The sequence below is a fragment of the Phascolarctos cinereus genome, unplaced genomic scaffold (assembly GCF_003287225.1).
Source record: "Phascolarctos cinereus isolate Bilbo 61053 unplaced genomic scaffold, phaCin_HiC Scaffold_4;HRSCAF=312, whole genome shotgun sequence".
Taxonomy (NCBI): Eukaryota; Metazoa; Chordata; class Mammalia; order Diprotodontia; family Phascolarctidae; genus Phascolarctos; species Phascolarctos cinereus.
In genome coordinates, this window is record NW_027555847.1 from 660,506,127 (window position 1) to 660,521,829 (window position 15,703).

At 38.0% G+C, this 15,703-nt stretch overlaps 1 protein-coding gene across 3 annotated transcripts in view; it reads right to left on the reverse strand.

The window, feature by feature from the left end:
* Positions 1-15,703, reverse strand: part of BRME1 (break repair meiotic recombinase recruitment factor 1) — a 45,898-nt gene that overhangs the window by 28,025 nt on the left and 2,170 nt on the right. For 2 of the 3 annotated variants that reach the window (XM_020994829.2, XM_020994830.2), the window contains exons 2-4: positions 14,822-14,873; positions 8,286-8,448; positions 2,757-2,838 (exon numbers count right to left, since the gene is read on the reverse strand). In XM_020994829.2, coding sequence (XP_020850488.2) covers positions 2,757-2,838; positions 8,286-8,448; positions 14,822-14,873 — 297 coding nt within the window. The remainder of the gene's footprint in view (positions 1-2,756; positions 2,839-8,285; positions 8,449-14,821; positions 14,874-15,703) is intronic. The other variant, XM_020994827.2, reaches the window with a different exon arrangement.

Consider the following 15,703-nt stretch of genomic DNA (forward strand, 5'->3'; position numbering starts at 1 on the left):
GTTTTCCCAGGTAAAAGCTTTTGATGCTACTGAGAAAGTTACACAGAAGTAAATTTTTATCATTGTCTAGAAAAATCTGGCTCGATGATCTACTTCACAGTTCAGCAGTGAGAAGTTACACTTTTAATTTGTTTTTAGCTTTTCATAGATTTTTTTTGCATCATTTTCATCTCTTAATATGTCCCTCCACCTATCCCCTATCCAGAGAACCATCCCTTGTAATACAGAATAAAAAACAAAAAGAAAAAAAGCAATTCAGCAAAACTAATGTGTTAAACACATCACATCCCCCCACATCTGCAAAGGGAGGGGATTGCACAATCATTTTTCTCCTTGGGGACAAGCTTAGTCATTACAGTTATGGTGTTCAGTTTTGATTTCTTTTTTTTTGTTGTTGTTGTTGTTCTATTTGTATTGTTATAGTACATGATCGTACACACTCTTTCTAATTCTGCTTATTTTCACTTTGCATTAATTCATAAGTCTCCCCATACTTCTCCATATTCTTTATATTTGTTTCTTATGATGCAATAATATTCCATTACATTTACATACCATAATTTGCTTGTCCATTTCCCAGTCAATAGGCATCTATTTTTTGTATAGTTTTTTGATACTCCATAAAAAATGCTTTTATAATTATTTTGGGCAAATAGGACCTTTCTTTTCTATCTCTGGTCCCTTAAGTTATATGCCTACTAGTAGGATCTCTGGGTCAAAGGATATGGACATTTAAATCCTATCTTTAGCATATTTCTAAACTCCTTTCCATAATGGACATTCCAAATCATAACTCCAGCAGTAGTGCATTGGTATATTTGTTTTTCTAACCCTTTAACAAAGACTACTAGCATCTTTTGTCATTTTTGAAACTTTTCTGGTTTTGAGGTAAAACCTCAAAATTCTTTTGATTTGCATTTCTCCTAATATTAGAAAATTGCAGCAAACTTTCATATAGTTGCTAGCTTTCAATTCTCTTGAAAACTGGTTGTTCATATTCTTTCACCATTTATCCACTGGGGAATGGCTCTTGGTCTTACATATTTGTGATAGTTCTTTATATATCCTAGATATCACAGCCTTATCTTATTTCTGCATGTTTGATACAAAGGGTTTTTTTCCCCCAATCAATCACTTCCTTTCCTATCCTTGATCCTTTCTTATAATTTATTTTGCAAAAGCTTTTCACATCATATGATCTACATAATCCATTTCATCTTTTGTGATCTCCTTTATCCCTTGTTTGGTTAAGAATTTGATTAAGTCATAGCCATAAAAGTCATAGCCAACATTCTCTTCTAAATTTTTTTATGGTGTGACCTTTAAGGTCACATACTCATTTTGAACTTATTATGGTATATAGTGTAAGCTGTTGGTCTAAACCCAGTTTCTGCCAAACTGCCTTACACTTTTTCTAACAATTCTTGTCAAAAAGAGAATTCTTCCCTAACTAAATATTTTATGTTCTTGAATTATGTTCTTGAACACAGAGTTACTGAGTTCACTGGTTTCTGATTCTTCATCCTGCAGCATTTCCACTGATTTCTATTTTTAGCCAATTCCAAATACTTTATTACTTTATATAAAATTTGATGTCTGGAAGTGCTACACATCCTTCATTCCTACTTTTTTTTTTATTATTTCCCTTGAGATTCTAAAACTTTTATTCTTCCAAATGAATTTTGTTATTGATTTGACTAGCTCTACAAAGTATCTCTTTGATAGTTTGATTGGCACAGCACTAACTCTGTAAATTAATTTAGGTAGTTTCACCTCATTTTTATTTTACTGGTGCTGCCCAACCATTATCAATGACTCTTTATTCAATAAACATTTATTAAGCACCTACTATGTGTCAGGCACCATGCTAAGTGCTAGAGACACAAAAAGAGACAAAAGACAGTATCTGCCCTCAAGGAGCTTACAGTCTAATATCCTTCCAATTATATGTCATTTTTTTTCTTCAAACAGTGTTTTATAATTGTATCTATACAGTTTTGGGTGTGCCTTAGTGGGTTAACGACCATATATTATATGCAATTTGTATTTATTTTGAATGGGACTTCCCTGTTTTTTTCTCACCAATTTTGTTATTGCTGGACAGTAATGCTGTTGATTTTTGTGGGTTTATTTTATATCCCACTACTTTACTGAAGCTACTGTCTCAACTAGTTTCTTTGCTGATTCTATAGGATTTTCTAAGCAAATCACTGCGTCATCAGCAAAGACAAATAGTTTTATCTCATCTTTGCCTATTTATGTCTTTAATTTCTTTCTTTTTTATTATTACTATCACTAGTATTCCTAACACTACCAAATAACAAAAGAGAAAGGGGTATCCTCTTTTTATGCCTGTATTTACTGGGAAAGCTTCTAACGTCTTTCCACTAAATATAGTGACAGTTTCGGGTTTTAGATGCATAGTTTTTCATATTAAAGTGGTTCTAGCCTATGATTTGTAGGGTTAAAATAAATTAAAGTTATATGTTGCTACAGGATTTTTCTGCATTGATTGATATATGCATGTGGGTTGGTTTTGGATCTTTTTTTTTTTTTTGGTGTGAGGGGGAAAGGAGTGTTACCTTTTTAACATGATTAATAATGATAATTGTTTTCCTAATGTTGAATCATATTTACATCCCTGGTGTTAGATTTATAATCCAACTTGATCTTGGTGAATAAGCAGGTTGAACTTTTGGGGACTAATGAGGTCTTATCAGCTGCAAAGTGCCTGGAGGCTTTGAAAATAAGCTCACCTGGGAAAAAGAAAAGGGAACTGGGTCCTTTCTTGTTTGCCTACGTTCATTAGTAGGATCATCTGTTCTTTCATCAACTGACCTGGTTGGAGAAAGAGATTAAATTAAAAAGCAACTATAACTCAACTGGAATGCCAACTGAAATATAAAAGAAACATAAAGAACCGTCCAACAAACAGTATTGACAATCCCTAAAAAGAAAACCAAGATTATTTGACACACCCCCTCCCAAAATTACACTGAGTGAAGTCTAGCTTCTTTCTGATAGACATATAGAACAAAGACTGGTTGGCATAGGCCCTCCAGATAAAACAATTTATGTCAGTAAAAAGTTGAATAATAAAGTTAGATAATTATCCCCCTGTGATGGCTTAGATATAATTTTATTGGATGCCCCTGCAACTACTGACTGCCTCCTAAAGGCACTAGAAAGAGCACTAGATTTGGAATGAAAAGACCTGGGCTTGAATATCTATTGCCATTTACTAGTTACATGACCTGTTATAAGTGCATTAATCTCTACCAGTCTAGGCTTCTTCATTTATAACACAGGGGGAGTTTTACTCTTATGTCCTCATCAAGTGATCCCAGTTCAAGAAAAAGGAGGCAGACAGAATAAAAAATAAGACTGCACTGGGAGGTAGTATATATGCCTTCACAGGATCAAAAGAAAGACTTAGAACTGTAGGGATCTTCAGAGATCATCTAGTCCAACTCCCTTATTTTACAGATGAGAGATCAGAGGTCCAGAGATACTAAGTAATTTGTTCAACATCACAAGATTTGAACCCAAATCCCAACAAATAACCTTAAGCAACTCAATTTCTCACTTTCTGTAATTAAGGGCCATCTATGGATGGGAAACTGTGAGAAGTAATGAGCATTTTCAGGTGCTTTGAGATATATGAAGAGTGACAGAGTCAATAAAACTTTGCTGTAAAGCATTCCATACTATCTGGTCTCTGTAGTTCTACGCTCCTCTTCATAATGTATATAAGGATATGTCTGTATTTAGTATTTTTAAAAGTGAAAATATTATCCTAGTAAATGAAATTGCATTACTTGCTAGAAACATATCAAGGAGGCTTCCGGGAGCCAAGATGGCAGCGTGAAAAGGTAGTCGCTCTCACTCTCCCCTATCAACCTCTGCAAACCCAGAAAATATCAGCCCAGGAAAAAACAAAAAAACCCTGGAACACCTGAACTAGAAGAAAGATAAGGAGCAGCAGTGCAGTAGCCCAGCAAATGGATCTCTCAGTGCCTCAGCAAAAACAAGGGGCCCCAGGCGGATAAGTACCCTGTGGCACTCATCTGAAAGGAGATGAAGAAAACAACCTAAAGGCTTCCTAAAGCCCCGGTCTTGCTGATTCCAACCCAACACCAGGTGAGCTGCAGGAAGCCTCCAATTGTGAAGAAATCCTGAAGCCCAGGTGGTAGAGCAGGCAAACACCAACACCTGGTGCCTCAGTGAGGGCGGGGGAACCAGTGGAAACCAGCTCAGAAAACCACCAGGAGCCTCAGCACTCCACTGCAAAGGAATCTCCCGGTGCATTAGCAGAACTGAGGGAGACAACACTGCAGGGGACCCCAGGCAGATAAACATCCTGCAGCAGCCATCTAAAAGGAGCAGAAGAAAGCTAAAGGAAAGGAAAAGCAGGCAACCTAGAATTGCCTGAAAGTTCCAGCCTTGCTGATTCCAGCCCAACACAAGGTAAGCTGCCAGAAACCTACAGCCTCCAATCCCAGCATAAGAGGCCCCAGAACGCAAAGCCAGTGACCAAGACCTAGGCTCCCAACACAAGAAGCTTGGGTCAGTACCCTCTGTTCCCCAGCAGGAGAGCTCAATCTCTTTAAAGGCCAGGGAATAAAGAAACACCATGAGTAAAAAGAAACGTACCATAGATTCATATTATGAGAAGAGTGAAGATCAAGACAGAAATTCTGAAGAGGACAACATTGTCAACAAACCCACATCTGCAACAACAAAAGGGAATATGAACTGGTCTGAAGCCCAAAAAGCCTTCTTAGAAGAGCTCAAGAAGGATTTTAATAGTCAAATGAGAGAGGTAAAAGAGTCCTTCAAAAATACAATTGGCCAGTTGGAAAAAAAATACACTGAAGAAAACAAGTCCCTAAAAAACACAATTGGCCAATTGAAGAAGGAAGGACAAAAACTAACAGAAGAGTACACTGAAGAAAAAGTCCCTAAAAAACACAATTGGCCAGTTGAAGAAGGAAGTACAAAAACTAACAGAAGAAAACAATCTGTTAAAAACTAGAATTGGACAAATGGAAACTAATGTCTCTATGAGAGAGCAAGAATCAGTCAAACAGAAACAAAAAAATGAAAAAATGATGAAAATGTAAAATACCTCATCAGTAAAACAACCGACCTGGAAAATCGACTCAGGAGAGACAATTTAAAAATTATTGGACTACCTGAAAATCATGATGAAAAAAAGAGCCTGGACAGTATCTTTCAGGAAATCATAAAGGAAAACTGCCCAGAAGTCCTAGAACCAGAAGGGAAAATAACCATAGAAAGAATCCACCGATCACCACCTGAAAGAGATCCCAAATTGACAACACCAAGAAATATAATAGCAAAATTCCAAAATTACCAGATGAAAGAGAAGGTGCTGCAAGCAGCCAGAAAGAAAGAATTTAAATATCATGGAACCACAGTCAGGATTACACAGGACCTTGCAGCTTCTACATTAAAAGACCGCAGGGCATGGAACATGATATTCCAAAGGCAAAGGAGCTTGGAATGCAGCCAAGGATCAATTACCCAGCAAAAATGAGCATCATTTTTCAAGGGAGGAGGTGGATATTCAACAAATAGGAGACTTCCAAACTTTCCTGATAAAAAGACCAGAGCTCAACAAAAAATTTGATCTTCAAGTACAGGACTCAAGAAGGACTTAAAAAGGTAAATGGGACAGAAGGATACAATATGTTGTTAATAAGGGGGGGCTGTTTAAACCCCTACAAGGGAATATGAGACTTGCAACCCTTGAGAACTGTATTGTTATTACACCTTGTTAAAGGAGTATACATAAAGAGGGTGGATATTAGTTGACTTTGATGTAATGATAAAAAAAAATCTAATCAAGTGGGTTAAATGGATCCAAATAAGTGGATCAATCTGATCTTAGAAAAGTACTGAGAAAGGAGGAGGCAGACAAGGGTAAATTACATTACAGGAAAAGACACAAAATCCTATTACAGCAGAGGGAAAGGGGGGGGAGCATTGTTTGAACCTTACTCTCATCAGATTAGGCTCAAGAAGGGCATAATATAATCAGTTAGGTATAGAAATCTAACTTGCCCTATAGGCAGTAGGAGGGAAAAGGGGAAAGAAAAGGGAGGGGGAAAGAAGGGAGGGGGGAAAAAAGGGAGGGAAGCAGCAGTAAGACTAAAGGGGAAGAAAAGGGAAAGGGATAATAAAAGGGGGAAGGGACTGAAGGAGGTGGTGGTCAAAAGCAAAACACTAGTGAAGGGGAGAAAGGAAAAAGGAGAAAGAAAAGCATAAATGGGGGAAAAGGATGGAGAAAAAGACACAGATAGTAATCATAACTGTGAATGTGAATGGGATGAACTCTCCCATAAAACGGAAACGGACTGCAGAATGGAGGAAAAACCATAATCCTACAATATGTTGTTTACAGGAAACACATTTGAAAAAGAGTGACACATACAGGGTAAAGGTAAAAGGCTGGAGCAGAATATATTATGCGTCAGCTGAAGTAAAAAAAGCAGGGGTAGCAATCCTGATCTCAGACAAAGCAAAAGCAAAAATAGATCTAATCAAAAGAGATAAGGAAGGAAACTACATCCTGCTAAAAGGCACCATAGACAATGAAGTAATATCATTACTAAATATATATGCACCAAATGGTATAGCACCCAAATTCTTACAGGAGAAGTTCAGGGAGTTACAGGAAGAAATAGACAGCAAAACTATACTAGTGGGGGACCTGAACGTCCCCATCTCGGCACTAGATAAGTCTAACCACAAAATAAACAAGAAAGAAGTTAAGGAGGTGAATAGAACATTAGAAAAGTTAGGTATGATAGACCTCTGGAGAAAACTGAATGGGGATAGAACGGAATATACTTTTTTCTAGTCAGTACATGGCACATACACAAAAATTGACCATGTACTAGGGCATAAAAACCTCACAATCCAATGCAGAAAGGCAGAAATATTAAATGCATCCTTTTCAGATCATGATGCAATAAAAATTATATGTAATAAAGGGCCATGGAAAGATAGACTAAAAAAAAATAATTGGAAACTAAATAATCTAATCCTAGAAACATATCAAGGAGAAGCTATAACTCCTTAAAGCAAAAGCTCCAGCATTCTCCCCCAAAGAGCAAGCCTCAAGGCTATTCCTCTTGACAATGGAAAAACTGGTCAGAAAGAAAATAAAAATCCTTAGGATACTTTGTCCTCTGCCAGTCCACGCAATGTGCTACAATTATATTATTTTTCCTGATACCTCTAAATGGTTGGGAAGATTTCTCCCTGTTTCTAAAATTGTGATAATGTTCATCTCTGCCCAAGTGATTTTTTTGTAGCACCCTAGTTCCTTAGATAACAAATTTCTGCATCCTAAGTGGAGATAAGAAAGGCAAGCTTTTTCAGTCCTATGCTCATCATCCCATTCAGCCAGCCACTGCCCTAGAATCCCTGGGAAGTAGAAAATTTAAACATCCCTAATGTGCGTCAAAAAATATGAACTTTTTTATATAACAAGAAAACTTGTGAGCCATCTTTGGGGTAAGCTACTACCTCTCTCCCCCAACTAGCTATCAATAGTGCCAACTCAAAGGTTACCTTCTCTATACTGACACCCCACATATCTATACTAGCTGATCTGAGACCACAAGCCTCTTTACTACCCAGATGGCTAACAGAAAACTACCTTTAGAGCTGCAACCCTCCAAAAAACCCAGATAGTTGCCACCTAATTCCCACTGACCATTTGGGGAGTTGCCACTTTTCCCTCTTCCTCACTAGCTGATCTGAGACCACAGACTTTTGTTCTCAGATAACTAACTGGTGGAGACCTAACTCAAAGCACAGACATGAGGAGCATCCCATCTCATTTCTGGCTTTGCCAAAACTTCTACTGTTTACATGGTATATCCTTCAGTAAATTTCATTAGGATTCATAAGTTCTAGGTGTGTGGTGTGCTTTTTTTTCTTCTCTAAGGGCATTGCATAGTATACCACAAAATCACTCAGTTAAAGCGCACTAAGTAATATGAACAGAAAAATATGATCAATTCTCCTTTCCAGTTATTTTTTTGCAAACATCAAAAGTAACCCTAGTCCACTGGGAAAAGGAGTAGAGTACTAAAACAGAAAGGTACTACTAAGGTGTATTATTATGATTGACCTTGTTCTTTCAATAGAATCCTCACTTCCTTATATTAATGCCCTGTCTACTGCTTACATGCTGCTGTTTTGATTTCTGCTGCTGGGAAAAGCTTGCATGACATTTTACTTTAGGTTACCTGATATCTGCTTGGCTTCTCTCTTCTCCATCTTGTTTAGTGACTGCTGCTATTTCTGAATCTTCCAAATTAAAGTATCCTCCCATTCCAGAGTTCTCAGGCTTCATGTAAGTGTCTCTTATCCTTGGGATCTTCTTGAATTTAAGAAGATGGTTTTCATCTCCTGATTGGGAGACAGAGGAGGACAGACAAACAGGTATGTTAAGCTTCACCTTGGACACAGTAGGTGGTACTATCATTCCAAATAATTCAAAAAGCAAGTTCACTGCTTGATTAGGAAATGAAAGGGTACAGGTTTATTTCATGGGTATGTGGCAAAATAAATTGGTCCTGGAAGGTTATTGAATTGCAGAAATTCTCAGCTATTGGCTAAATGACAGCTTGGATTTAATTATTTTCCTACAAGTGTTATGACATTTAGGGACTGAGGACTTATGTGTGTCTGATAGTCCTAATGACTTTTCTATGCACTTGAGATATCATGAATTTTAAAGCACAAAGTATGCCTATGTTGGTTTAGTTGGATGGAGAGCTAGGGAGGAAAGACAAGAGCAGAAAATCTTAATAACAATTCCCTTCAACCCCAATCCATGCCAAGATGATAACTCTAACCAATAAATCTTACATCTCTTTTACTATTTGGCCTAGTCTGTTTTTAAGGTATTATTTTCTTCAGTATTTTTTTCCCTCTTTACCAAGTTGTTGACTCTTTTCATGATTTTCTTGCATACTCTCATTTCTTTTCCCAATTTTTCCTCTATCTCTCTTATTTAATTTTAAAAATTCTTGTGGCGCTCTTCCAGGAACTCTTTTTGGGCCTATGACCAATTTATATTTTTCTTTGAGGCATATAATCTGTTTTGGCTTTGTCGTCTTCTTCTGAATTTGTGTTTTGACCTTCATTGTCACCACGGTAACTTTTCATAGTCACATTCTTTTTTCTTGTTTACTCATTTTTTCAGACTATTTCTTGACTTTTAACTTTATGTTAAAGTTGGGCTTTGCTCCTAGGGTGTATGGGGTCAGGGTCCCAAGCTTCAGGCTTTTCATGTTGCTGTTTTCAAAGCTAGTTCTGGGGATCTGTAAATTTCCAGTTCTTCTAAGGTGGTGTGATCTGAGGAGAGGTGTGGTCACTGCTGTCCTGGACCATTCCTGGTCTGTGAGCCACTATAAACATTCTTTTCCACTCTGGAACTGTAAGCAGGGTCTCTGCTTCTCTGCAGCCATATGAGCTAGTGTGCTAGTGGTCCTCCTTGCCCTGGAACTGTGACCCTGAACTGTGTATGGGCAACGCAACAGAAAGTCCTGCTTCCTGTACCAGCAAAGAGTTCCTGGTAATCTTCTGTCTGACTCCCATCTGTGGACTGAGAACTCCAGAAACCTCCACTGCTGATTCAGTCACCCCCCACTCATGGCCTGAGTTACCACAGCCCATACTACCACACTCTCCACTCTCACCCCAGTGAGACAGACCTTTCCTGCTGACCTTTTAAGTTATCTTGGGCTGGAAAATTATTTCACCCTATCCTTTTATTGGTTTTGCTGGTCCAGAATTCATTTTAAGGCATTATTTTAAATTTGTTTGGAGAGGAATCTGGGAGAGCTCAGGCAAGTCCCTGCCTTTACTCTTCCATCTTGACTCTGTTTCTCCCCTCCCCCCCATCCCATCCCAATAAGTCTTTGTTCAGGCTGTATCCCACACTTGGAGTGACCTTCCCTTTTGTCTGATATCCAGATCTTGCCCATTTCTTCAAGGCCCAGCTCAAGTCCCACCTCTTCCAAAAATTAAATATTACAGGTATTTATGTAGTGATATTTGCACTGAATTCCATATATGTAAAAGTTGAGGAGTTCAATAGTTGCTCATGGGGCTTAAGGGGAAACTGAGTCCTGAGTATGAACTCTGGACAGGAATGAAGCTCTGTGAGAGGTAAGATAACGGGAGAGATTTTGCATATATACATACATCTCAGTCCTTCCCCCGTTTGCTGTTTCATGGGTTTTGTCTGGGAGAAAGACTGCCAGTCTACTATTCCATCTAGGTCTTCCCATATAGCTTATCTACCATTCTTTCCCATTCAGATGCCAGTTTGGATGCCAGAAGGCTAAGAAAAGAGACAATGAACTGCCTGTAAGTTGGCTATGATGACCATAGCAAGCTGGTGGCCAGAGCAGCACTCGAGATCAATATTTTAAACATGCTATCACTAAAGCAGCTGCCAGAGTCCCTCACTTCTGTGATAAGGACCAGTTAGAACTAAGATATAGACCTGGAACAGAGATGCAAGCTATCTTCCTGGCCTATGCATGTCAGCACTGCTGTGGTAAGTTAGGTCTAGACAAGGGATAGAGTTGCAGACATCTGGCCTAGTAGCCTTTAAACATTCTTCTAATTATATGTATATATAATACACACATACATACACACACATCTTTTGTTTTTGTTTTTACATCTTCTCCACTTCTCAGTATAACCCAAATGGACATGTCCAGACTAACCCTGGTGACACACTAGTATATCCCTCTCTTCCCTCTATTCATCAAGCCATTCCTTGTTATAATGACTAAAAGAGAATGAGGGGAAAAAAAAACAAAACAGCTCAGCAATCTAACCAACACATCAGTTGTGTATATATTATGCCATAATCCACACCCATAGTTCCTCAACTCTGCAAATAAGAGGACAGTATGCTTTTCTGGGCCAACCCTGGTTATTACAATTACAGTGTTCATTTTCATTTTATTGTTTTTTCCACTTACATTGATAGAGTTATTATGTATGCTTTTTCCCTATTCTTATTTATTTCACTCAATAACATCTAAGTCTTTCTAGGCTGCTCCAAATTCTTCATACACATTGTTTCTTATTACGCAGTTCCATTCCGTTTATGTATCACAATTTAACTATTTCCCCAATTGATGGGCATGTACTTTATTTAAGTTCTTTGCTATCACAAAATGTGCTGCTATGAATATTTTGGGACCTTTCCTTCTCTCTTTACTATCCTTGGGGTATGTGCTTTAGCAAGGGAATCTCTGGATTAAAGCAAAGGGATTTGCTAGTCACTTTTCCACCATCATTCCAATTGCTTTAGAGAATGGTTGGTATTGGTGCTATTTTCCTATAGCCCCTCCAATTTGACTTTTCATCTTTTACCATCTTTACCAATTTTCTGCAGGTGAGGTAAAACCTCAGAATTATTTTAGTTTTTAAAATTATTAATTATTAGGAGCAATGTTTACATGATTGCCAATAGGACACAATTCTTCTTTTAAGAACTATTTATTACTTTGACAATTTGTACTTGGAGAAAAGTCCTTGGCCTTATATATTTGTGTTAATTTCCAATATATCTTAGCTATAAGAACATTACAAGAGATTTTTGATGGAAAGATTTTTCCCCAATTTATTTCCCTTGTTATCATAGCTACATTTACTATTTATTCAAGATAGTTTCGATTTCATATAATTGAAATTTTCCATTTTGTCTTCAGTGATTACTTCTATTCTGTATTTGGTTAAGAATTTTCCCGTGAACCAAGGCTGTGAAAGGTACCTGATAATTTTCTCCCAGTGTGGCTTTTTAAATTTATGTTCATTTTGAGTGTATTATGGTATATGAATGAAAGAAAAAGCATTTATTAAACACCTGACATATGCCAGGCACTGACTGTGGTCTGAGACAATGGCCTAAACTCTGCCAAACTGCTTTTCACTTTTTGTAGTAGTTCTTGTCAAAAAGAATTCTTCCCAGAGTAATTTATATTCTAGGATTTACTGAACTCTGGGTTATTAAATTCACTGACTTTAGTCTTTTTTTTCTAGCTTGTTCCATTGTAATTAATCTCTTTGCTAATTCCTTGGGGTTTCCTAAGTGCCAGTAGCTTTTTTGAGAGCTAAATCAGCCATTACGTTAGAAAGAGGACAAACTCCTCCCTTACAACTTTTTCTTGCCCTCAGTTGATATAGGTTCCTGACCTCTGAAAGGGGGGACTCTGACACAACTCCTTCCTCTAATCCTTCTGCCCAAAAGGTTAGCCACAGTAAGGTTGGTTGGAAGCATCAACATGAGTGAAAGGGCTAAGGTCTCTATAGACTATCTCTTAACATGTAGCTTAGCAATTTTATTTGTATAATAAAATATGTATGACTATAGTGTGTATCATCTGTGCAATATAGAGAGAGAGTGTCAGATTAAAGGAAATCTCCTTAAGAATGGGATGGGAAGGGTACAAACAAATCAAGATTTTTATTATTTTAGAAATTTAGAGTGATAGTTCATATTTCATTTCCCTTAGATTAAAATTTTAGTCTGGTTCTTGAGGAAGGTTATACCTGCCCAGCTGTGCCTGGGGTAGGAACAGGAGTGATCTAAAAGCTGTCAGCAAGCACCCTCCATTGAGTACTGAGGATTCTGAAGGTTTAGGTTAACTTCCTAGTTAGTCAACATGGGGCTGGTAATCTCAGGGTGGTACTACCTGGTGGTTACACATAAGCTTCTTTGCTGGGAAATTAAATTATTTTCTTTAGGCTTTCATTAAGTGTCACCTAAAACATTCTGCCCCTCCCCCCCAACACCCACCAAGTACAAAGGTAGCCCACAACACTATTTCATTTATTCAGTGGCTAACTATGTGCAAGGCACCATGCCAGTTTCTGTGGGAGATGGAAGATGGGAATTGCTCTCAAGGAATTTATATATTTACATAAGGCATATCAACAAATATAATTCATATTAAAATAAAGTATATGAGAGAGAAAAATTGGCATGAGGGATACTGGAATCAGCCCATAGTGATCTTTCCATCCTTTGAATTCTGTACATCATTATATCTATGAACATTTGGCTTGGTGGTATAAAGGCAGAAAAGTGTGGTAGAAAGAAAGAACCTGAAAAGAGGAGACCTGGGTTGGAATCCTGATTTATACTAGACATGATAACGGCAAATCAATTAAACTTCTTGTAAAATGGGGGTTAATAATATTTGTTTTATTACCTCACAGACTTGTTTGAAAGTGTTTGTAAGACTTACAGCACTATGCAAATGTGAATTATTATATTTTCTAAGATAAAGTTGGAAGGGACCTTGGAGATCTAGTCCAACCACTTATTTTATAAAGGAAGAAACCAAGGGGTTATATGACTTGTCCAGGGTTATACAGGCAATAAGGAGCAGAGTCAAGATTATACAGGTAATAACTAACATAGCCAGAGAAGTAGTGAGGCAGAGTAGATAGTGAGCTGGCCAGTCTCAATACTGAAATAGCCCTGCTGTCTGACTCTGGGCAAGTAACTTAACTACTTGGCGTTCCAGGCAATTCTGTGCCCAGGGAGACTACAAGTTTCAGAGAAGGCACCAACATCCATTGGGTGGGGGGAATACCTTAATCCAGGAGTTCCCTATACTAATGAAATCACAGGTCTAGACTGTATCCTAGTTCTCAAGTAGCAGAGCCAGGATTTGAAGCCAGTCTTCTGATTTTCACATCCAGTATTCTTTGGTACTTGTTTTGCTGTTCAGATCATAGATCCATAGAGAGAACTGGAAGGGCCAGATGAGAAATCAAAATTCCTGACACTTGGCCAAGGTCATATAGTCAATAAGCATCAGAGGTAGCATTTGAACCCAGGTCCTCTGACCTAAGCCAGTGTGCTTTCTACTGTCCTATGCTGACTTGAACTAAACTGTTGAATAAATACATGCAAGTAAAGCAAAGTGTCAGTTTTATTTATTTAGGGGTTTTCAGATTTAAACACACTAGCCCTTGTTTAGTCATTTAAAGACATGTACCAAACAAAGCACAGCACAAACATGAAAATAGACTCTATCCTGTAATTCCCATAAGGTCATTTCAAGAAAAATCACATTTTAAAGAACTTTGTATTCAGTTCTGAAGGTCAACCAACTCCTTCCTGAAACAGAAAGGAAAGCCTATTTCTTCACATGCCATACTCTCCCCTCCCTCCTCGTCAAACAGGTACAGTTTAGGAACAAGCACAGTAACTCAGGTACGCTGGATCAGCCCAGCTCCCCTTCAGGTTACCATTCTGTTTCCCAGCGATGTGCAGTGAATGACCATGTCAGGGCATGCTTTTTTGTTCAGTCAGGTCTAACTCTTTGTGACCCCATGGACCATAGCATGCCAGGCCCTTCTATTCTCCACTATCTTTTGAAGTCTGTCCAAATTCACATTTGTTGTTTCCATGACACTATCTATCCATCTCATTCTCTGCTGTCCCTTTTTCCTTTTGCCTTCAATCTTACCTAGCATCAGGGTCTTTTCCAATGAATCCCATCTTCTCATTATGGAGGCACACTAGTCCTTACAATATCAACCTTAAAATGTGTGTGTATGCACATATAATATATTATGTACATGTATATGTACGTATATATACATACAAATGTGTGTATATATATGTTTTTTATTAGTAGGCATTTATTCACAAATTTGTTCTAACACGAGTTTTTGTCATCCAGCAAAACTATTTCTCTTAGTTACTTAAAAATGATTTGTTTGGAAATGAAAGTACCTGAAATCTGTGGCCTCCTCCTCTTAGGCATCTTGACCCTCCCTCTAGAAATCTGCAAACAAAAACTTCCATCACTAGTTATCACCATCAAAGACCAAAAGCCTGAGGCCCAGTATTCAGACTTCAGTTCACTACAGCATCTCTAGAGAACTGGGACAGCTAGGTAGCACAATACTTAGTGGACAGACTCATCTTCCTGAGTTCAAATCTGGCCTCAGACACATAGCTAAGAGAGAATTCTTCCCAAAGTAATTTACATTCTACAATTTATTGAACTGTGGGTTATTAAATTCACTAGCCTTAGTCTTCTTTTTCTACCTTGTTGCACCGTAATTAATGTCTTTGCTAATAGTTATGTGACCCCGGGCAAGTCACTTAATCCTGTTTGCCTTTGTCAAATGAATTGGAGTAGGAAAAATGGGAAATCACTCCAGTATCTTTGCCAAGAAAACCCCAAATGGGGTTAGTAAGAGTCAGACACCACTGAACAACAGAGATAACTGCCCCTGGTTCTAGGAACTAGCGCCTAGATTTGAATTATGAAGGTGGTTGTCCTTCTAAGCCATGTATATTTTTCTCCTTAGGGCTCTGGTTACACAGGATTCTATGGGATGCCAAGTATAACCTTGGCCTCATCTAGTACCAGTATGAGTTGTTCTACACAAACCATCTGCAACCCTTTAGCAAAACTAAATTGATTTATAGTGTGATAGATTTGTTTTCTCAGGGCTTGGGAATGTACAAGTTGAAACTGCCCCGAAGGAATCTGTCCAAGCTTCTGTCCTAATAATAAGAACCATCCCTTAAATTTGTATATATTTTATACTTTCTGGGATATTATACAGCACCCAGCAGCCTCTTGACTACAAGTACAATGTTGCC